Source organism: Paramisgurnus dabryanus, chromosome 18 (assembly GCF_030506205.2).
Source record: "Paramisgurnus dabryanus chromosome 18, PD_genome_1.1, whole genome shotgun sequence".
Taxonomy (NCBI): domain Eukaryota; kingdom Metazoa; phylum Chordata; class Actinopteri; order Cypriniformes; family Cobitidae; genus Paramisgurnus; species Paramisgurnus dabryanus.
This window is the reverse complement of record NC_133354.1, coordinates 10,265,917-10,289,201: the sequence shown is the minus strand read 5'-3', so window position 1 is coordinate 10,289,201 and position 23,285 is coordinate 10,265,917. Positions and strand designations below refer to the sequence as shown.

At 36.7% G+C, this 23,285-nt stretch overlaps 1 protein-coding gene across 4 annotated transcripts in view; it reads left to right on the top strand.

Annotated features, from left to right (window-relative positions):
• cacna1bb (calcium channel, voltage-dependent, N type, alpha 1B subunit, b) overlaps positions 1-23,285 on the top strand; it is a 170,526-nt gene that overhangs the window by 4,648 nt on the left and 142,593 nt on the right. For all 4 annotated transcript variants that reach the window (XM_065244126.1, XM_065244125.1, XM_065244122.1 and 1 more), the window contains exon 2: positions 2,254-2,393. In XM_065244126.1, coding sequence (XP_065100198.1) covers positions 2,254-2,393 — 140 coding nt within the window. The remainder of the gene's footprint in view (positions 1-2,253; positions 2,394-23,285) is intronic.

Sequence of the window (23,285 nt, the reverse complement as noted above, 5' to 3'; positions counted from 1 at the left end):
GAAACTCCTGTGTAAAGCACATTTTTCTAGCAGAATATTTCCATCTATTCATTTAAATTATCTTTCAAACCATCTATCTGTCTATTCATATTCAAATTGTATGGATAATAATCTGTATATGTAAGTATCCCTCCATCCATCTTTCCATCCATCCATTCATCCGTCCATCTGTATATCCATCCATGCATCCATCCATCCATGCATTTATCTATCCATTCATGCATCTATCTGTATATCTATACATCCATCCATCCATCCATGCATTTATCTATCCATCCATGGATCTATCTGTACATCTATCCATCCATCCATCCATCCATCCATCGATTGAGGCATCCATTCATCCACCCATCCATCCATCCATCCATGCATTTATCTATCCATCCATGCATCCATCCGTATATCCATCCATCTCTACTTCCATCCATCTGTACATCCATCCATCCATGCATTTATCTAACCATTAATGCATCTATCTGTACATCTATCCATCCATCCATCCATCCATTTATCTATCCATTCATGCATCTATCTGTACATCTAAACATCCATCCATGCATCCATCCATTCATCCATCCATCCATCCATCCATCCATCCATCCATGCATTTATTTATCCATTCATGCATTTATCTGTACATCTATCCATCCATCCATCCATCCATCCATCCATTTATCTATCCATTCATGCATATATCTGTACATCTATACATCCATCCATCCATCCATCCATCCATCCATCCATTCATCCATTCATCCATTCATCCATCCATCCATGCATTTATCTATCCATCAATGCATCCATCCATATATCCATCCATCTATACATCCATGCATCCATTCATTCATCCATCCATCCATCCATCCATGCATTTATCTATCCATCCATGAATCCATCCATCCATGCATCCATCCATTCATGGATCTATTCGTCCGCCCATCTGTCCGTGCATCCATTTGTGCATCCCTCCATGCATCCATCCATGCATCCATCCATCCCTTCCTCCATGCATCCATCCGTATTTCCATCCATCTCTACTTCCATCCATCTGTACATCCATCCATCCATGCATCCATCCATCCATGCATTTATCTTTCCATTCATGCATCTATCTGTACATCTATACATCCATGCATCCATCCATTCATCCATCCATCCATGCATGTATCTATCCATTAATGCATCAATCCGTATATCCATCCATCTATACATCCATGCATCCATGCATCCATTCATCCATCCATCCATCCATCCATCCATCCATCCATCCATCCATCCATCCATCCATGCATTTATCTATCCATCCATGCATCCATCCATCCATCCATCCATGCATTTATCTATCCATCCATGCATCCATCCATTCATGGATCTATTCGTCCGCCCATCTGTTCGTGCATCCATTTGTGCATCCCTCCATGCATCCATCCATCCCTCCCTACATGCATCCATCCATCATGCATCATCTATACATCCATCCATGCATCCATCCGTCTGTACATCCATCCATGCATCCATCCATCTGTACATCCATCCAGGCATCCATCCATCTGTACATCCATCCATCCATCCATCTGTACATCCATCCATGCATCCATCCATCTGTACATCCATCCATGCATCCATCTGTACATCCATCCATGCATCCATCTGTACATCCATCCATGCATCCATCTGTACATCCATCCATCTATACATCCATGCATCCATCAAGCATTCATCTATACATCAATCTATCCTTCCACCATCTTAATAAGGGCTGCAAATTTCTGGGAATTTTGAAAACCTTCTATGGAAATTACATTAGATTATATGGAAATTGTGGCACATGGATAAAGATAAGTCATATGTCGAGGAAGTTAATGTCTGGATATAATACAGTTTGTATAAATTACCAAAATTTTACAAATAATTTCCTGTAATTCCTTAAGTTTCCAATGTAGAATATTTCTAAAATTCTTGAGTTTCGCAATCCAATCTCTTTTCCATCCATCGAATCTACCTACCTGTCTGTCTTTCTGTTTGTTTGTCTATCTGTCAGACAGATGTACACCAGGGTCACATGTTCGCTCTCCTCATCATCAAGCAGGTCCATACATCTTGACCTATTCAACTGTATGTGTGTCACGTAAAAAAGTGAAAAGATTCAACCAATTTTCTTCCCCCAGCTTTCTATCTTTCTTCTTCCATGCTTCATTACACACTCTCTTTGAAAGAAAAAGACTCATCCTTCTGTTTCCTCTCCTCCTGCAGGACGACACAGAACCCTACTTTATCGGGATATTCTGTTTCGAGGCTGGCATTAAAATCATCGCCCTGGGCTTCGTCTTTCACAAAGACTCCTACTTACGCAACGGCTGGAATGTAATGGACTTTGTGGTCGTTCTGACAGGGTAAGTTCACAAACGTCTATGTGTGTGCACATAGTTTTTCCCAAGTCTTCGGGAAAAAAGCTGTGTTATTTTTGCAACACTACAATATCTGTTACAATGTGTTCAGGAAACAGAAGCTTTCACTGGGGTGCTACAATTTTAAAAAGTACACATATTTACCTTTGAGATACCAATATGTACTCTTTGGTACAAATTTTGACCTTTTTAAATGGTGCCATCCCAGTGACAGCATTTCTACCTTTTTTCTGAGGGTGTAGTTTGCATGTGTATTGATGTGAACAGTATCCCATGGCTAATCCTTTATTAAATCAGGAGCTCAGCTCTCTCGGAGACACAAGTTAACAAGTAAATTTCCTGTTCAAAAGCCTACCTGGGTGCATGGGGGTGCTGGTGCCCCTACCAGGTTTCAACAATCTTAACTAGAAAAACCACCATGGTCAGCAAACTTAATCAAGGAGACGGTTAAGGTGATGGATTAGCAATGTTTTTGTCATGGACTAACCCAAACCAGCTTGGAGCAGTATATTTATGCTCGCTGGTCTTTTCAGAATGGTACTTGGGATGCCCCTCCCATCTCTCTCTCTCTCTCTCTCTCTCTCTCTCTCTCTCTACCTTTTTTACCATTGTAAAACACCATGCATTGATGCACACTGCTGTGACACCATGCTGTCTGAATCACTGATGCAGGATTACATGTTTATGTTGCTAACATGATGATGAAATAGAGCTAATTAAATGTTTCTTTTCTCTTTGTGATTATAAGTGACTTTTATACCTCCAGGGTATTTCAGTTCAGCCAAATTTTGCACAGATGACCTTGCACTGTATGTAGATTTTGGGGTTTCTATCGGTTATCGTTACCTGGACAACAACAGTCTGGCCTTACTTTGTCCTCAGGCAACCTATTTAAGCCATGAAACAATAGCATGTTGTGTTCTCTTCCTTGTTTGCTTTCTCATTTCTTGTCACTGTGAAATCACCTCAATAGCTACAGCTGTGAATTACCCATCAATCCATTCATATATCTTTCTGTCCTGCTGCGTTTCTCTCATTGTCCATTCTCTTGGTGTGTACCTGCAGGTCGTTTTGCTCACACATGCATGCTTGTGTATTCAAAGAAATCCTGGCTGAAGGTTTGGTGTCACTTTAGATTTCTTCAGAAAGATAATTCAGTTCCTAGAGAGGCACAGTGACCGCCTTCATCGCAAGGCTGAATTTTAATGGGCAGCATACAGATCTACAAGACGCCGGCTCGGCAGAGGTGACAGAGAGGGCGGCACTGTAAGGGCGAGCATCAGAATGAGAGACATTTTCAGGCAAGGGCTTAATTAGAAATGAAGGTAGTTTGGAGAAAGGGGAAGAGTGCGGGCGCCAGGATGCAGACGCAGACCGTCACTGCCATCAGGGTGATAAATGAGAAAGAGGAAAGGTCCGTATTACACCGTGTTTTCTCCAAACCATTGTGCCTGTCTCCCAGGCTTGAATATTTTATGAGTTATACTACGTTTAACAGCCATGATAACTCAAAACTGAATCTGGAGTATATACTTTTTGCCACAGTTTGTGTTCCCTAAGAGGTGACCCTTGTTTCTACCAGTCAAGCTGCAGGAACACAGAGGTGACTCTTAGACAAATGGTCCATAGTTTCATTGACCCCTCTTTTTAAAAATGAACCGTGGGGGTAACTTACTGATGGTTCGTAAAAGATAGTGCAGAGTATCCAAGTCAATTTGATACAGTTTAATTTCAAAGCCACTTGTTATATCTTCAGACAACATGTTAAATGCTCTCTCATTTGTAAGTTGCTTTGATAAAAGTGTCCGCTAACTGAATGAATGTAAACTCACTGTCCACATTGTGTACTGTTCGGATCCCATCTGTGCGTCCTGTAGCATTCTGCTGTTTTCGGATTATTTTAAATGTGATTGGATTCTAATCGGATGTGCATCAAAATCAGATTTGGACTGACAGTGTGAACAAGGTCTTAATTTGATTAAGTTAGTTTAGTTCAATTCAGTTAATTTCAGTTCAGTGCGGTTCAGATTCGGTTCAGATTCAACTCAGATTCAATTCAGTTCAGATTCTTTTTAGATTCAATTCAAAAATTTTAAGTTTAGATTTTATTCCGATTCGATTTAGATTAATTTTTTATACATTTTTATTCAGATTCGAATCAGATTCGATTTAATTCAATTCAATTTCAAATGTATATCTAGTGCTTTCACAGTTTTACATTTTTTACAGTTAATTTCAGTTTAGTGTGGTTCAGATTCATTTCAAATTCAGTTCAGATTCAGATTCAATTAAGTTCAGATTCTATTCCGATTTGATTTGGATTAATTTTTTATTCAGATTTGATTTAAATTCGATTTAGATTAGATTCAGATTTGATTAATCTTAGCTCAACACGACTCGATTGAGTTCAATTCAATTTCAATTTATATCTATTGGTTTCACAATTTTACATTTTTACAGTTAATTTCAGTTCAGTGTGGTTCAGATTCAGTTCAAATTCAGTTCAAATTCAGTTCAGATTCGATTAAGTTCAGATTCTATTCCAATTCGATTTAGATAATTTTTTTATTTAGATTTGATTTAGATTCGATTTAGATTCGATTTAGATTCAATTCAGATTAGATTCAGATTTGATTTAGCTTAGCTCGACACGACTCGATTGAGTTCAGTTCAATTTAAAATGTATATCTAGTGCTTTCACAATTTAACATTTTTACAGGTTATTTCAGTTCAGTGCAGTTCAGATTCAGTTCAGATTTGATTAAGTTCAGATTCTATTCTGATTCTATTTAGATAAATTTTTTATTCATTTTTTATTCAGATTCGATTTAGATTCGATTCAGCTAATCTCGACATGACTTCATTAAGTTCAATTTAATTTAAAATGTATATATAGTGCTTTCACAATTTTACTTTTTAACAGTTAATTTCAGTTCGGTGCGGTTCAGATTCAGTCCAGATTCAGTTCGATTAAGTTCAGATGCTATTACGATTCGATTCAGATACATTTTTTATTCATTTTTATTCAGATTCGATTCAGTTCGATTCAGCTCAGATCAACACGACATGACACTACTCTGTTGAGTTCAATACAATTTAAAGGCGCTCTAATTGAATCTGTGTGACGTCACTTCTTGTTGACGTTCGAAGTGTTGTCAAACAAAACGGAGCGTAGCTAACTCCTCCCCTAACCCCTCCCTTCCGTACTTTCTGAAAGAGTCATGAACGCGCCCAAAGCCCAACCCTCACTCCCAAATCTTTCTTGTCGTTTATTGGCTGGAACACTTTGTTATGTTTGTGGTGGTAGGTTTGACCACTTAGTTTTTGTTGCAGTTTGCAGAGCCTGGGCTGTCTAGAGACCGCGTTTTTTTACAGTGTGTTCAGGGGACAGGCAGCTAGCAGATAGTGAGGAGATGATTACTGTATGAAACAAAAAAACTTTTATAGCCTAAAACGCATGAATTCGTTTAATACCTTTTAAAATGTTTTACATTTTAAAGGTATTAAACCTTTAAAATCACAATTTGACATTGTTGCAAAGTAGCTTTACAATAAAAGCATATAAGTGAACTCGATAGAGGTATAAAGAAAATGTATATAAAACAATATATACATGTTGCTATAAAATTTTTTATAAGTGTACATTACATAAGGGCATATTAATAATGAAAACATTAGGGGAATAGTTAAATATAATACTAATAACAATAGAACAAACTATGTGCCCAAAAAATATCTTTACCTGTTAGACAGAAAAAGAGACAGGAGGGTGATAATAATGTCGTTCAGTACAGGTTAGTTTAATCATGTAAGGAAATATTTAATAGAGATCCCTTGATATACAGTTTAATATTGGACTTGGTTTCTAATGAAAAAAATATGCTGCTTCAGGATTTTACTCGACTTGTTATCATTCATTAGCAGTATTCGCAGCACCGTGCCAACAGGCAGCCTTCATACACCGCTGTTAATCTTTTGTATTTATAGTTTAATTTTCATATGCATGATTTTCATTTCCAATCATTCATTCTCAGAGCCAGCTTCTGTTCTGCAGTTAAGGCTGGGTCTGATTTGTACATTTGTATTTTGATAGTTTTATATACTGTATTCTCTAGCAAGGTAAAAAGATATAAATAAATGTGTAAATATTTGTTATGTGTAAGGGTTGCGCATACCTATTTCTTACTATGCTATGAATCATTCTGCCTTTTAAGATGCCAACCAAACAACTACTCATTGTAAAGATGCAATATTTAGTTTGGTTAGGCTAAAGTAATAAATGTATGCCCCTGTACACATAATAGAGCAGTGGTTCTCAAACTGGGGGGCTCGAGATGGTGCCGGGGGGCATCAGTTTTATGACATTTCATAAAATAGATTCATTTATCATAATTCTGTGTAATTAAACCTAACAAAATAAGGTTACTAACTAACAGCACTACATTGTATAATTTAATAGAATTTGACATAAGTTTTGTAGTTGATTTTCTTTTGGGGAGGGGGCACGAAGTAATGCACAAGGAAGGCGCATGCCGACAAATATGGAAACCACTACTATAGAGTTAGCAGGACATGTCAGCTATAGTATATGTCAATACAGTGCATATATATATATATATATATATATATATATATATATATATATATATATATATATATATATATATATATATATATGTGTATGTGTGCTTAGGTAGAAAACAAAATATTCTTTCTGCTCCAATTCTCTGGAAAGATCAGCTTAGACGACCCTAAACTAGACTTAACTTAATCTTTAGTTGTTTAATGAATAGGTCGGTGTATCACTGTTGCTCTGGGCAGAAGCAAACCTTTGATCTGTAACCATCAGACAGCAAAAGCCTCTAATAGAGGAATAAATCTGCCTCTCTGGCCTCTCTGGTTCAGATCAATAGAGCGATGTCCAGGAGAAACAGAGAGAAAAGAGAAAGGAAAGACAGAGTGCTTCTATAATGGAAAAAATAACAACAAAATTGTTCTATTGTTGATTTAGGTCTATGGTGACTTACTGTCGTCATTCTAGCCAGTCCAGGCCATAAACATGAACATAGATATGTTTTTCGTTTACGTATAGTGTTCCTGCAGCTGCAAGCATTGCATTAGCGGCGCAAATGTCATGGGTTCGATTCTCAGGGAACACCCATACCGATCAAAGGCATAGCTTTGAATGTACCTTAAAGGGCCCATATTATGCAAAATCCACTTTTACAAGGTGTTTGGACATAAATGTGTGTTGGCAGTGTGTGAATACAACAACCCTAAAACCTCTTTTTTAATCCCCATTAAACCAAAGCAGACATGCTTTTTTGATTCCTTTGTTAATGTGACGTCACACTGATAAAGCCCCGCCCACAGACACTGCTTAATTTTATTCAAAAGCTTTTCTACATGTATTTATTAGCACGTTGTAGCACTAATGCTGCTAAATATATTATTGTCTCAGACTGTATTCACAGGAATCATATTTATTTTGAACCGAAAGCAGTCATTGTCTGTGGTGAGGAGCAGTAGCTCATTTGCGTTTAAAGGTATACACGCTTTTTTGCTCCCACCCAAGGCATTTTGGACATGTTATAACAAATAATCTGTAGGGTATTCTCTGCATATTTGAGATTTATAATACATCTTGTAAAAATGGACATAAAGTGTGCCCATGGATAAAAGCATGTACCAAATGCATAAATGTAAACTGATTACGAGCAAATCCGTACAGAATCTCCTCCCCATACTAATTTATTTTTATTGGTCAAGACGAGTTTATTCAAACCAATCCAAACAAGCCCTCGGGTCATATTGGTTCATCTCTAGAAACGTAGTGCTCCTGCATCTATAGTGCAGATGATGGTTCACGTTAGCTTGTTACCATGGTTACAAACCCACCTCCCCCTTCTGTGGTTACAGGCGGCTGAGCGTTTAGCCGGTAAGTAACAACCACATCTGCGGTTGACCTGTTCTGACCTTTAACGCCACTGTGATGTCTTTGTGTAAGTCATTTAAAAATGCCATTAATCGCCCTGACAGCACCCAAGGCTTCAGGCTCGCACTAGAAAAATGAGCTACCTTTCCCTCAACAATTATTGTTATTGTTCTGCTTCCGTTATTTGCATGTTCTGGAGCTCCAGGACCTGCTGGAGAACAGGTTGCCAGAATATTTTGTCCGTCTGGCACCGGTCCATTTTAACATCAAAGGTTTGGTGGTGTTTGCCATCATGTGTGTCCCTTTCAGAATATTCAGGGCTCTGGTTGTCGTTCATCAGGCTTGTTATAAAGTCTACTTATCTAGGGATACAAAGCACTGAGTTCAAAGACTCGTGTCCAATTCTGACGTCTTTCATGCGCTTCGGATACAATGAGTTGCTTCAAGGTAGCCGAGACCTTGTCTCTCTTTGTTTGCGGCGAAGTCAAAGAGGTTCATAATGGAGTGCCATTTGAACGTGTGCCAATGTGTCTTTCTAAGGCTCCTGCACCAGGTTTTGAGCTGATTAAAATTCTCGTGTTTAGTGGAGTTTGTTCATGAGTCAGTGTTTTTGAACAAATGGTTTAATTGAATGAATCATTCTTGTTCACTTAATGCCCTGATATTTTTCGTTCAGTCAAGCCCTCACCTTTCACATGAGCCAGAAAATAAAATTCAACAAAAGATTTATAAACATGTAAAAATGATAGATGTCCGTGTATAATTTATATTGCATAGAAACTACGGCTATTATTGCAGCCCAGTCACACGAAATTACTTACCTATAGATTCTTTTTTCAAATCTCAAGCATCTTTAGGTTATAATAACATAAAAAAGTCAAATATATAATTTGATTTTCAAAGATTTATTATAAAAACTGATTATTTTTTCCGCAAAATGCAATAAATCCATGACATTTTTTTCCCCAAAATGCTATAAATCTATTGAATAAATATATACTGTAAATGTGCATTCATCTTTGCCATGTTAAATTCATTTAGTTGACTAGTGGTATACACTGATTAAAAAAAATAAACGTTAATGGCATTAATCAAAACACTTACTTTGTCATATTAAGAACACTGTCATTGCTGCTGTCATCCTGGGACTTCATCACTGAACTTTTTTGACAGCGATCAGCTGTAAAATGTTTTGGTCCTGATTGATTTTCGTTGGCTTTGAGTAAAATAATGGAAAGTTTTTTATATTATAAACATGTAAAAATGTTAGATGTCCGTGTATAATTTATATTGCATAGAAACTACGCCTATTATTGCAGCCAAGTCACATGAAATTACGTACCTATAGTCATGTGATTGTTTAGATTTTTTCTGTGATACTGTCATGAATTTCCACGTTTTTTTTTTGTCACCGTATCACGAATTTCTGTTTATATGTCATTGTCATGTATTGATTACTCAACTGTTTTGTCCTATTTTCTTACCATTGTCGCTTTGGTTTAGGGTTAGACTTACATTAAATGACATCCTTACCCAATCCCAACCCTAACCCTAACGCCAGGCAAAAAAAAATTTAAATTTAGAAAATATAAAAAAATAAACCAGAAAAAAACGTATAAACCAAAACTTAAAGGATTAGTCTATTTTCCTTAAAAAAAACTGATAATTTACTCACCACCATGTCATCCAAAATGTTGATGTCTTTCTTTGTTCAGTCGAGAAGAAATTATGTTTTTTGAGGAAAACATTCCAGGATTTTTCTCATTTTAATGGACTTTAATGGACCCCAACACTTAACAGTTTTAATGCAGTTTAAAATTGCAGTTTCAACCCAGCTTCAAAGGACTCTAAACTATCCCAAATGAGACATATCGGTCTTATCAAGCAAAAAGATTGTCAGTTTTGTCAAAAAAATATAGAATATGCACTTTTAAACCACAACTTTTCTTCTTCCTCTGGCAACTTTTCTTCTTCCTCTGGCTGTGTGACGAGCCAGCGCAATGCGTAATGACGTGAAAAGGTCACGTGTTACATATATGAAACGCACATTTGCGGACCATTTTAAACAATAAACTGACACAAAGACATTAATTAGTATCATTCCACATACAACAATGTCGGAATGGTCCTCTTTCTCCACACTTGTAAACACTGGGGCGTAATTTCGATTCGTCATCAGTGACCTCTTGATGTGATGACGTATTGCGTGAGGTGGTGCTGGCGCGTCACAGGACCGGAGGAAGAAGAGAAGTGGTTTAAAGTGCATATATTTTTTATTTTTTTTTGTAAAAAATGACAATAGTTTCATTAGATAAGAAACTTATGCCTCGTTTGAGATAGTTTAGAGTCCTTTGAAGCTGCGTTGAAACTGCAATTTTAAACTGCATTAAAACTGTTAAGGGTTGGGTTCCATTAAAGTCCATTAAAATTAGAAAAATCCTGGAATTTTTTTCTCAAAAACATAATTTCTTTTCGACTGAACAAAAAAAGACATCAACATTTTGGATGACATGGTGGTGAGTAGGCTAAATAATCTGGATTTTTTTTTAGAAAATGGAATAATCCCTTAAAGTGACATCCTTACGCAAACACCAAATCTAACCCTAAACCTTATCGAAAATGGTTTGAAAATAGGAAAAAGCAGTTAAGGTAACCAATACGTGACAATGACACATAAACAGAAATTTGTGATACGATCACAAAAAACACGGAAATTCGTGACAGTTTCATGAAAAAGAATAAAAAATGATGTGACTATAGGTACATAATTTTGGGAGACTGGGTAGATTGTTGTGGTTGTTATACTATTATAAATGTATATCCCATATATCCCGCAGTTGTCTACATGATGCAAACACCTAAACCCGCAGTTTTCAGCTCTGAATCCTGATAGTAGGACTGTTATGAGAGGAAGACATGCAAAATACCTCTTTGGGAAAAGCACAATAACATTTAGAGAACATAAAATCCATAACATTTTTTGTCTTCCTTGATTGTCGCGTTCCTTGACATGTCTCTTTTTTTAAAAGCCCAAAGCTCTCAGGCCAGTTTTGACTGACATTTACTATGACTGGTGGCCGCAGTTCCCTCTTCTCTGTCTGTCCTCAGCAGGGTGCAGGAGGAATTTTGGGTCACAATGTAAAGCTGTGTCTTTTTCTGCTATAATCACTGTCTGCGTCTGCATTCTTAAAAATAGAAGTGCTTAAAAGTTTCTTCATAGAAGAACCATTTCTGTCACGCGTTTTTATAATCCAAAGTACCTTTAGTCACTGCAAAGCTCTTTTCTTTTTAAAACCAAAAGTTTTTTTGGAATTTGAAGGTTTTTTATGAAACTGTTTAGCCTAAAATGGTTCTTCTATGCCATTTCAAAGCACTGGTGTGTCTTATGGGCGTTTCACACGGTATGCAGCAGTCACCAGTGTCTAGTTCATTTTCAATAGGAGACGTACGGAAACCGGCAAAATGTGGACAGTTATAGAAGTGAAGGGGAGTCAGTCCGCACACCTTGCTCATGCAGCCAAAATCTTGCCCTTTCGCGGACACGGCAGACACTGTTAAAAAAATAAACATACACTCACCTAAAGGATTATTAGGAACACCTGTTCAATTTCTCATTAATGCAATTATCTAATCAACCAATCACATGGCAGTTGCTTCAATGCATTTAGGGGTGTGGTCCTGGTCAAGACAATCTCCTAAACTCCAAACTGAATGTGAGAATGGAAAAGAAAGGGCACACGCACAACATTGAGGCGGACAGGCTACAACAGCAGAAGACCCCACTGGGTACCACTTATCTCCACTACAAATAGATAAAATCTATTGTTTTCTTGGCACACTTTAGGCCCCTTAGTGCCAATTGGGCATCGTTTAAATGCCACGGCCTACCTGAGCATTGTTTCTGACCATGTCCATCCCTTTATGACCACCATGCACCCATCCTCTGATGGCTACTTCCAGCAGGATAATGCACCATGTCACAAAGCTCGAATCATTTCAAATTGGTTCCTTGAACATGACAATGAGTTCACTGTACTAAAATGGCCCCCACAGTCACCAGATCTCAACCCAATAGAGCATCTTTGGGATGTGGTGGAACGGGTGCTTCGCGTCCTGGATGTGCATCCCACAAATCTCCATCAACTACAAGATGTCCTATCAATATGGGCCAACATTTCTAAAGAATGCTTTCAGAACCTTGTTGAATCAATGCCACATAGAATTAAGGCAGTTCTGAATGCAATAGGGGGTCAAACACAGTATAAGTATGGTGTTCCTAATAATCCTTTAGGTGAGTGTATTTGCAGTAAATGCTTCTACTACACGAGAAAAGCTGTAGCCACTTGCCACATACCGTGTGAAACTATCTTATTGTTTCAGGGATGTGTTTTCCCAGTTCTATTTGCACTTTCTCTTCCAACATGTTATTCCCAACAGGACTTTAGTTGTGGATTTACTGTATTTAGAAGTTTGTTGTTATCTGCAAAAACCCAGTCTCTCTTATTTCAGAGACCAGATTAGGCCATTACAATTATACGCTGATTCATTCGGTTTTGGTTTTTCAGCTGGTGGATTTAGCACTGCATTTTACCAGCAAAGCTGTGCTGTTTGACTGGCATGGTCTTTATTATTAAGCTAGTTAAGCTAGTTAAGAATCATGATGGTATATCCAACATATCAGAATCCCATCTGAAAAACCAGCATATGCTTGGGCATAAATATATATGCAAGGGCATATTTAATCTCAATTAGGCGGAAAGCCAAGTCTCCCATGCACAATTGTTTATATTGAGTCTGTGTCCAACTATCTCATTTATTTAATTCACGTTGCTGGCCAGATGGCACGCCTGCCCTGCAGTTCTCTAGAAGAGAAGAGTTTTGTTGATTATTTTCTTTTCCAGTTCACAGTTTCAGGTTGTGAAGTTTAACAGTGACTCTGCACTCGATCAGTCGAATGAGGTGAATTGAATCAAGTAAATAATTATGTGATAGTCATATAATACCTGCTGCTAAATCAACAGCAAATTGGATTGTATGAAACAAAGACAGGCTACAGATGCTGTGCTCAATGACTCAATGGTGTATTACTGTCGTAAAACAGAGACAGCAGCATTATGATAAGACACACATGTTCACTGCAATGTTGGTTTATTTTTTTTGCTTGTTTTAAGCACAAATTTACTTAAATCTTATATTTGAAGAGTTTGGTTCCAAAGCGCAATAAATCCATTTTAACTCATTTCGGTAAAAATAAAAATGTCTTTTCTATACCAAGAGACAAGATGAAAATGGATGTTTTCATCTTGTCACTTGGTATAGAAAACACATTTTTATGTTACAATTATTTTTGTTACAAACTTTCACGTAGCATCTTTAGGTTATAATAACAAAAAAAATTCTAATCTATAATCAGATTTTCAAAGACTTATTATAAAAACTGAATATTTTTCTGTTTTCTAAGTTTTTTAAAAAAAAAATCTATTGAATCAATCTATAAATGTGCATTCATCTTTGCCATGTTATATTCATTTAGTTGACTAGTGGTATACACTGATTTAAAAAAAATAAATGTTAATGGCATTAATCAAAACACTTACTTTGTCATATTAAGAACACTGTCATTGCTGCTTTCATCCTTCACTCTAAAAATGGTTGGGTTATTTTTGACCCATAATGGGTAAATATTGGACAGAACACGCGCTGGGTTAAAAATTGACCCAATGCTGGGTTATTTTAACCCAACTGCTGGGTTATTATACCCCATGGTTGCATAACAACCCAACATTGTGTCATTTTCAACCCAGCACGGGGTAATTTTTAACCCAGCATGTGTTCTGTCCAATATTTACCCATTATGGGTCAAAAATAACCCAGCCATTTTTATAGTTGTTGGGACGTCGTCGCTGAACTTTTTTGACAGCGATCAGCTGTAAAATGTTTTGTTCCTGCTCGATTTTCGTTCACTTCAAGTAAAATAATGGAAAGTTTTTCATAAGATCTGGGGTTGATGTGTTAGCATGAAAGAAGCATGATGGTGTTGGGAGAACAAGTTAACAGCCGGCATTTTCCTCAGCCTGAGTGCCTCACACGTTAATTATTTTCGCTTAGGTTTCTTCCCCGCCACAAAAAACCACCTCAGGTTTATTAATGCTATCAAAAGTATTATTTTGTTTTTGTTTATTGATCACAAAATACCAAGTATATGAGGAAAACTAGGATTCTGTGTGTATTCAAAGTGCTGTCATTGAGTGTGTTTACATGCACAGTCTTACGCCGATTATGCTTAATAAACTGATAACACGTGGGGTCATGTAAACACGTAAAACGGCGTAAGCAAAAACCGATCGGCACAGGTAGTTTTTTGCTCATTACGCCGATTTCGCGTGGCATGTAAACACCTTAACCAACATTCTCACGGTTTTGTCCATGTGCGCATGTTTCCCCGTATGAAAGATAAACGTCACACGCGGAAGTAAGCGCAAAGTAACGCATAAAAGTCTCCGCTCGACAAAAGCAGTTGGCAGAGAAACTGTGAAAATAGAAGCTTATGTTACATTTACAGGTTCTGCACATACGAGAAGAGATACAACAGTACAGCTTAAGACAGATATGTCGTTGACTTTTTGAACGACTATTGTGTACTATAGGTGGTGACGTCACTGCCTGCGAGAAAACTGATAAGTCTTCAAGTCCCATGTAAACGCAGTTGTCTGCATAGCCGGCTTATTGATTTGCATGTAAACTCATGAAAACTGTTTTCTGTAATAAGCAGATTTTTGATAGTTATCCACTTATTCTGTGCGTGTAAACGTACTCAGTATTGTTTACAATGCGTGGAATGGTGCGCTGTGATTGGTTACAAGGATCTATTGCATTTTGCAGAGAAAGAGGACTGCCGTTTGTCACAGTTTGGAAAAAATGGAGAAAAGATAACAGAATAACACGCCGTATATCAGATTTAGCGTAAAATGAAGAATTGACTTTTAACTCTTTCCCCGCCATTGACGAGATATCTCGTCAATTAAGAGAAAACGCTTCCCCGCCAATGACGAAATTTTCCACCAGGTGGCGCCCTTCCGCAACTTTTTAAACCCGGAAGTATTGCCCTATGGCAAGTGGCTGCATGTCCGTGTCTGTTTTAAAGATCGCTCTGAATGGGATCTCTATGAAAAGTCCGTCACAAAAATTGAATTATCTCTGCTTTTTGCTCAAAATGTGGTGTTTTTGCAGAAACCTACCCATATTCAAAAGCTGATTGCAAAAGAACCACTGAAGGTAGGATGAAACGTTTTTTTTTTTTTTTTGAAAGCAGAGGGTCTGTTCTTTCATTTGGTATATTGTATGTTTATATATTTAAAGAAGAACATTTTCTGGAAGGCATTAAACTTTGGTGAAAATCATGAAAAACGCTGGCGCTGGCTGGGAACTTTTTTTAAAAACGCTGGCGGTGAAAGAGTTAATACTGACCTGATACAATATTGATTTTGGCGGTAACTTTTTTTGGCTGTAACTTTTTTTAATGGGATTTATCATGTTTTGTAACCAAACTTTTCATTTTTTTGTCTAAAACCTAGACTTATTTTCTTATGTCATTTTGCTCATCAAGAAAATGCATCTGGTTTTTAATATAAATATAAAATAAATTTCTAATTCCATAAATCCAAATACAAAATAGAAAAGTAAGAAAGTCATTTTTTGCAGTGTATATTGATGAATGTCGGCAGTGTTGGGGGACGTTACTTTTAAAAGTAATGCATTACAATATTAAGTTACTCCCCTAAAAAGTAACTACCTATGTTAAGAAGTTACTTTTCATGGAAAGAAATACTTTAACATGACTGTTTCATTTAATTCAGTACATTATTTTTCTTTAAATCAAATTAATTAAACTAAAAAGTAACTCTCATTACTTTTTTAAAAAGTAACTCAAATATTAATGTGTACATTTATAAAGTAATGTGTTACTGTAATCGTTACTTCAGAAAAGTAATATTATTACGTAATGTACATTACTTGTAATGCGTTAGCCCCAACGCTGAATGTGGGTAGTGTGAATGGAATTCGGACGTACTACATTCGCCATGTTGATACATCACGTGACACAACCGCAATTTAACCGCAAGGAACAACGGTTTTCCTTATGTATTTACATCTGAATTAAGCCGCTCTACACCTTTCCGACATTTATGAATATAATATGGCAATACCTTTACTTCTTTGTTGGGTGACTTCTCTTCCAGGGACTCACAGGATGTCCATCGAATGCACACTTCTTAAAAATCTTGCGGGAAGTAGTAGGTCAGCTACTTTTTTGAATACTATCAATTTTGGACATACTACTTGCTTCGCTCAGGGACTATTTTTGCTGTGATGAAGCCTTTTCATAACCTTTTTAATATAGTAAAATAGAAAAAATAGAACTTAGTGTTAAATGCTGTAAAGTTATTAATAATTCATTATTTATTATTTTCTTGATTTTAGTTTTATTGTAAAATGGAGACAGTTTACTTGTATTGTACTGTTATTTCCTGTCAGGTCATTTTCTGTCATTCAGAAAATCATGAATGAATGAGATTCAGTAACTGAGCACCTCAGCACCTGCTTCGATGTCTCTTGCTCAATTCTAAGTGAAGATTAATATCCACTATGTCAACAGAGAGGGTCAACAGATGCCCTTGTCAACGTATGACAGCCAAGCAAGCAGCAGGTGGCACAGATGCACTATCATTCTTCATTTTCACGTCCATTCTATCAAACATCAAATGATTATTGCAGAAGTAGTTGTTAGGTTGCACGTCTGCCATTGATCTTGCGGTATTCACTTTCCCCTCTGTGTCTGAGATGGCTACAGCGATTCTGACATTGTTCTTTTGAATCTTTTGTTGTTGCCCTGTGGTCCGCCTTGGTGCCGAGGATCTTGTTGTGTGTCGTGTGTGTTTGAAAGAAGGAGAGAGGTCAGTACATTGTAGAAGAGATCGTGGCATTTGCGTCTGCATCTTTACAGAGCTGTGCTGTGTATACCTCCCCCTCAGGAAGGGGGTCACCTTTCGCCCCCCTGTTTGTCTCTGTGTCTGTAGAGCAGACCTTTTGAAGTACACTTGAAGGGAAGGTTCGGGCAGGGGTGACCCGAATAACAGGTGACACACCATACATCAAATGCATGCTCATCTAGTCGATTTTATGATGCTCAGAGAACAACAAGTGCTTTTGAGCATACAGCGCCTTAATGATGATGGGTACAAGAGTAATTCACCGCTTCTGTTGTTTTTATCGATTTTGTCATTATCGTCGTCTGGTCTGTGGTGATTTTGTTTGCCATCTTATGGTCATATCTGGAGAGCTTCTCAATAGACAGCTGCTAAATGTAGGCACCGTGCAGTGTTGGCACCACATCAGTACAGAATTTGAGGCCGTGTGAATTTACATTTTGCAAGAATAATAGGTTATGGGTTATGAAAAGATTGTCATTGTTATGTGATTATTAAATAATACAGTGTTTGGTTAAGAATGGCATAAACGGTATCCGTTTTTCTGCATTATGCATTATGTTTACATATACATTTATGCAGAGGCTTTTATCCAAAGCGGATTACAGAGCATTCAAGGTACATTTGCATCAACATGTTTGTTATCAAACTCATGACCTTTTCTTTGCAAATGCAATGCTCAACCAACTGAGCTACACTAACACTATATGTATACTATGTGCAGCACATCCATATGCATGAAATACCCTGATGACCTAATACCAAAAACGTGACTTTTATTTGCACTTTTTAAAATTTGGAAAAAAGCCCCAATTTTTTCTGACATAAGTAATCTCTATATTACATGTTTACATGGTTTGAAATGATTTTATTATGCATACTGTTATAATAAAATAGTAATATGTGACTCAGGACCACAAAACCAGTCATATGGTTCAATTTTTTTATTTATATTTCTATATCATCTTAAAGCTGGAAAAAATAAGCTTTCCATTAATGTTTGTTAGGGGAGGGCAATATTTGGTGAGATACAACTGTTTGAAAATCTGGAATCTGAGGGTGCAAAAAAATGTAAATGTCCAAATGAAGCCCTTAGCAACATATTTAACTAATGATAAATAATTTGTTAGATATATTTGCGGCAGGAACATGATCTTTACTTACTATTTTGCAAAGGCTGGCCCCAAACTATGGAATACTGTAGCTTGCCAGTATCTATTCGAATGATACCATCCCTTTCCACTTTTAAATCTAAGCTTAAATCCTATTTTTTATCTATAGTGTTTAATAACTAATACTTTTATACTGTGTGTATTTTATTTAGCTGTTTTGAAGTGGTTACGTAAGGATAATTGACGACGGGCCATTGAATTATAAGAAAATAATGCACACCCAAGGTGCATTCGCGGAGTGCCGTTACACCGCGGGTGTGCATTATTTTCAAATAATTCAAAGGACCGGAGTCAATTATTCCTCTTATAACACGGTTACCACAAACATTGCTCTGGTGCCTATTTTTAAGACATTTGACAAGTTAGGTGTGCGGTTATCAGAAATTAATGCCTACCCACGCAACATTTCTCAGCCAATCAGAATCCAGCATTCAACAGACCAGTGGTATAATTTTAAGTATTGTTTTCTAATGTACAGCACTTTGGTCAACCTTGTGGTTGTTTTTATATGTGCTTTATAAATAAATGTATTACTACTATTACTACTACTTCCATGTTTTCCCTATTTAAAGGCTGTTACATGAGTAGTTACACGAGTAAGTGGTGGCACAACATAAAACTTTTGTTTGGAGCCACAGGAATGAATGGGGCTAGACTAAATGCGTACACATTCACGAAGATCTGTACAAAGATCAAAAGTGCATGCATTGAATAAAGATAGGTATGTATTAAATCATCTAAGTTGAGGTAAGAACATAGTAAAATATTGAAAAACAATTTCTGTTTGACCCTTTGTCTAGACCAGTGGTCTCCAACATGGTGCCTGTGGGCACAGGCTGTCCACACAGAGTCTGAGTTGCCCGCCAAGCACATTCTATTAATAACCTCAATTTATATATTTATTTATTACATTTTTTTATATTAACATGGCTTTTTTATGTATGTTAACATTTTAAACAATACTAAAACATATCAACAAGTTATACAATAAAATCAACAAGTAAAACAAAAATGTTTTGAGTAGACTATACAAAAAAAGTAGCCCTTCAGATTGTTTTATCCATTGCGGTAGCCCTTGCTTCCAAAAAGGTTGGAGACCCCTGCTCTAGACTCTAACCCATAGTTTGATAAATTGAGACTTAGCTGTAGACAGTAAATGTGACCAGTGGCGTCTAAATGATTTGGAGGTTTTCATAAAAATAAGAACATTAAGCTCTCGTCTAGTGAATCCAATGCTCTAAGTGGTCGTTTAAGATCTAAAGCGATCTTTTTTGGTATGTTTTATAAGAGATGTACCATCCTAAATGCTTAACTAATACACAAATGATGCGTGTCCATTCACTCGCACATCTCATTTTGGTTTCGGTTTTTAAAACATGGAGGAATTAAAAAATAAAGTGCAGGACTTGCTTGATGTTAAAATAATTATTAGGAGAGATAAAGTTTGGGACCTGATTCATTTTAAAAGAGTTATGAAGAGGGAAAAGACCTAACGCTGACTGACACATCTGAAGCGTGTGCACACAGAGGTGTGAGTGCCCGACCCCGATAGATGTACACATAGACAGAATTACAGTTTTAAAATATCTGTTTTGGCAAGAATTCACGCAGATATAATCTGTTATGTCTTAAATGAATGTTTGATTAATTGTTGAGGAAAAATATCTGATATGTAGCATGACAACACTAACATTTGAGTTAGTCTGCGACTAAGCTTAAGCCCTGTCTGGGAAACCACCCCTTTGTCCTGAAAATAATGTATTTTTCATTTTTTGTAATTTCCTTTTTTTTCTGTTTGTATCTTAATAAAATAGATTGAAAAATAAATATGGATGGACATTTCTGGTGAAAACAACAAGTCTGGTGGTGGTGACCTAAGACTTTTGCACAGTACTGTGCATTGATATTGTTTTTGACTTTGTGTGTTCCGAATCTATTCGTTTTACCAGTGATTTTAAGGTATGGATGTAGTCATTTTTGTGGTACTTTTTTCTCAAAATTAACTTTGCTGACTCTATAAACTTCAAACAGGTGTAGCTCTGTCATGTTTTGTCAGATTCTTAAGGTAAATTTAGAACAGATAAAATGTGTGATTAATCGGGAGTTAACTCATGACATCATACGATTAATCTAGATTAAATATTTTAATCTTTTGACATCCATAATTTATAAAGAAAATATAATGTTAAATTAAGGTAAATTTAGAACAGATAAAATGTGTGATTAATCGGGAGTTAACTCATGACATCATACGATTAATCTAGATTAAATATTTAAATCTTTTGACATCCATAATTTATAAAGAAAATATAATGTTAAATTAAGGTAAATTTAGAACAGATAAAATGTGTGATTGATCGGGAGTTAACTCATGACATCATACGATTAATCTAGATTAAATATTTTAATCTTTTGACATCCATAATTTATAAATAAAATATAATGTTAAATTAAGGTAAATTTAGAACCGATAAAATGTGTGATTAATCGGGAGTTAACTCATGACATCATGCGATTAATCTAGATTAAATATTTTAATCTTTTGACATCCATAATTTATAAATAAAATATTATGCAATAAAATAATAGGTATTCAGTGTGTACTGCAATATATGAATATATTACAGTACACACTAAATACTGCATAAATAGAATAATTGTATTTATGCATAGCATGCCATAATTCCCAAAGCCTTTGCTGTGATTTATGGGAAATCCTGTGGGGTTTTTGTACTCCATGTCATGGCTGTAGATTTTTTTTTTCTGGTCAACTGCAAGTGTTTCTCTGTGGCTTAAGAGAGGAATATAGGAACGGATAGGGGGGAAATTGCTTTACAAAGCTTTATGTTCTCTGTGTGAAGTCTGTTCAAAGGAAGCAGTCTGCCACTCTCTGCTTATCAGCCTGTGAGTCAACACACAAGCAGGAAAACAATCTGCCTGCAAGAGCTCGACTGCCTTCTTTACTGTCTACTGTTGGGGCGTATAGCTTGTTGTTTGTCCTTTTTGAAAAGTGTAGATAAACAGACCAAAGTTTGGAGATAGGCAAAATAGGCAGCGCATCTAAACATTTTCTCAATGCACAAAAGCCTGGTAGGTAGACTTTTGATAAGTCATAATAAACACTTTGTAAACCTGTACTGTATATACTGATTTCTGAATGCCATAGTAGCGCAAACTGTGAGTTTGGCTGGCTGCTTCTGGGTCCAAAGTTGCCCTGGCACACCAAACACTGGCACAGCGGCCTGGTAGCACATCCATTCTGCGCTTGCGGAAAATTAAAAATCAGTTTGATTCAGAGCCCTGCAACATACACAATAAAGACTGACAGCTAGTTTACACTCCTCTACGGGTGAGATCATACAAAATGCTTATTTAAATAAACGGATAAGCTGAAGTGCCACCTTCAATGTATACTTTACCTCTCCGTGTCAGCGTTTAAAAATGTGTCATGGTATTTTTAGGATCCGTCAAGTCGGATGAAGTGTTACGGCTGACTTCACAGCTCTCGCGTAACAGCTTTAAAAATGGTTTAATTCAGTAGCATTTCATCTCCTGTGTGACAGAGACAATGCATGCTGTCACAAAGCACTTTAATGTAGTTTTCAGAATGGCGGTGAGAGAGGAATACAAACAAAACAAACACATTTTATTTGTGTCCCTAAACCTTTTATTAGTCGCTCAGTTGGAGTTTAGACGTATTTATGTAGTTAGTTTATTAGTGAAATAAAGGTTCACGTGAGCGTTCATGTTGTTACTGTATAGCAGAACAGCTCAGACTCTTGGATGACCTTCGGCTGTGGCATTTATACAGCAGTGTTCACGTTGTTTCCTGTCACCTTTGTTTAAAGAGCCAGTCAGCATTTCTGACAGTAATATTCATGTTCAATATTCATTTTGTCCTTCATTTTGGTATTTCATTTTTTAAAGATTTGTATTTTTTTCATAACATCTAAAATGGGAGGAATCTGTGTATTCATTCTTACATTTAGCAGACACTTTTATCCAAAGTGACTTACAGTTCATTCAGTCTATAAATTTTTTGTGTGTTTTCCCTGAGACTCGAACCCATGACCTTCATGCTGCTAATGCAATCCTCTACCATTGAGTTCCCACTTATGAAATGAAAGCTATATTTCTTTTACAGTTGTGTTTTTTTGATTCATGAGGACTTACTGATTCATACAAATGTAAACATGAATGTCCATATGCCGATTACATGATACCATCATTGTCCCAGCATGCTGATAGTTAGACTAATAGGCAAATTAGTTGTTGTACGGTTCATTAATCGCCTATTTGACTTTAGTCTCACTGTTAACATGCTCTCATTCAGTCATGTAATAACCGTCATTTATGTAATGCGCTTACTTCCAGATCCTACCGAGTTACCGATTTTAATGCAGTTCCCCTTAATAGCTTAACTATGCTATTCTTTTCATTTTGATCAAATCCTTATTCTGCGTCCGAAAACGCAAATGTACAGTACGTACTAAATGAAATGAAGTACCTAATTACTGACCATTAAAACAGTAGGTACTGTATAGTATGAATCCTGCTGGTAGTATGAATGCGATTCGGACGTACTTCATCCACTACGTGACATACGTCGTCATCACGCCATGCCATACCACGTCATGCCATACCATGCCATATGGAAGTAGTAGGTCATCCGAGTACTTTTTGCATACTGTTTTTGGAATACTATGTATTCAGACATATTACTCGCCCTGCCGCTTTTCACATACTATTTAGTATGGAAGTAGGTGCATTAGTCTAGAAGAGA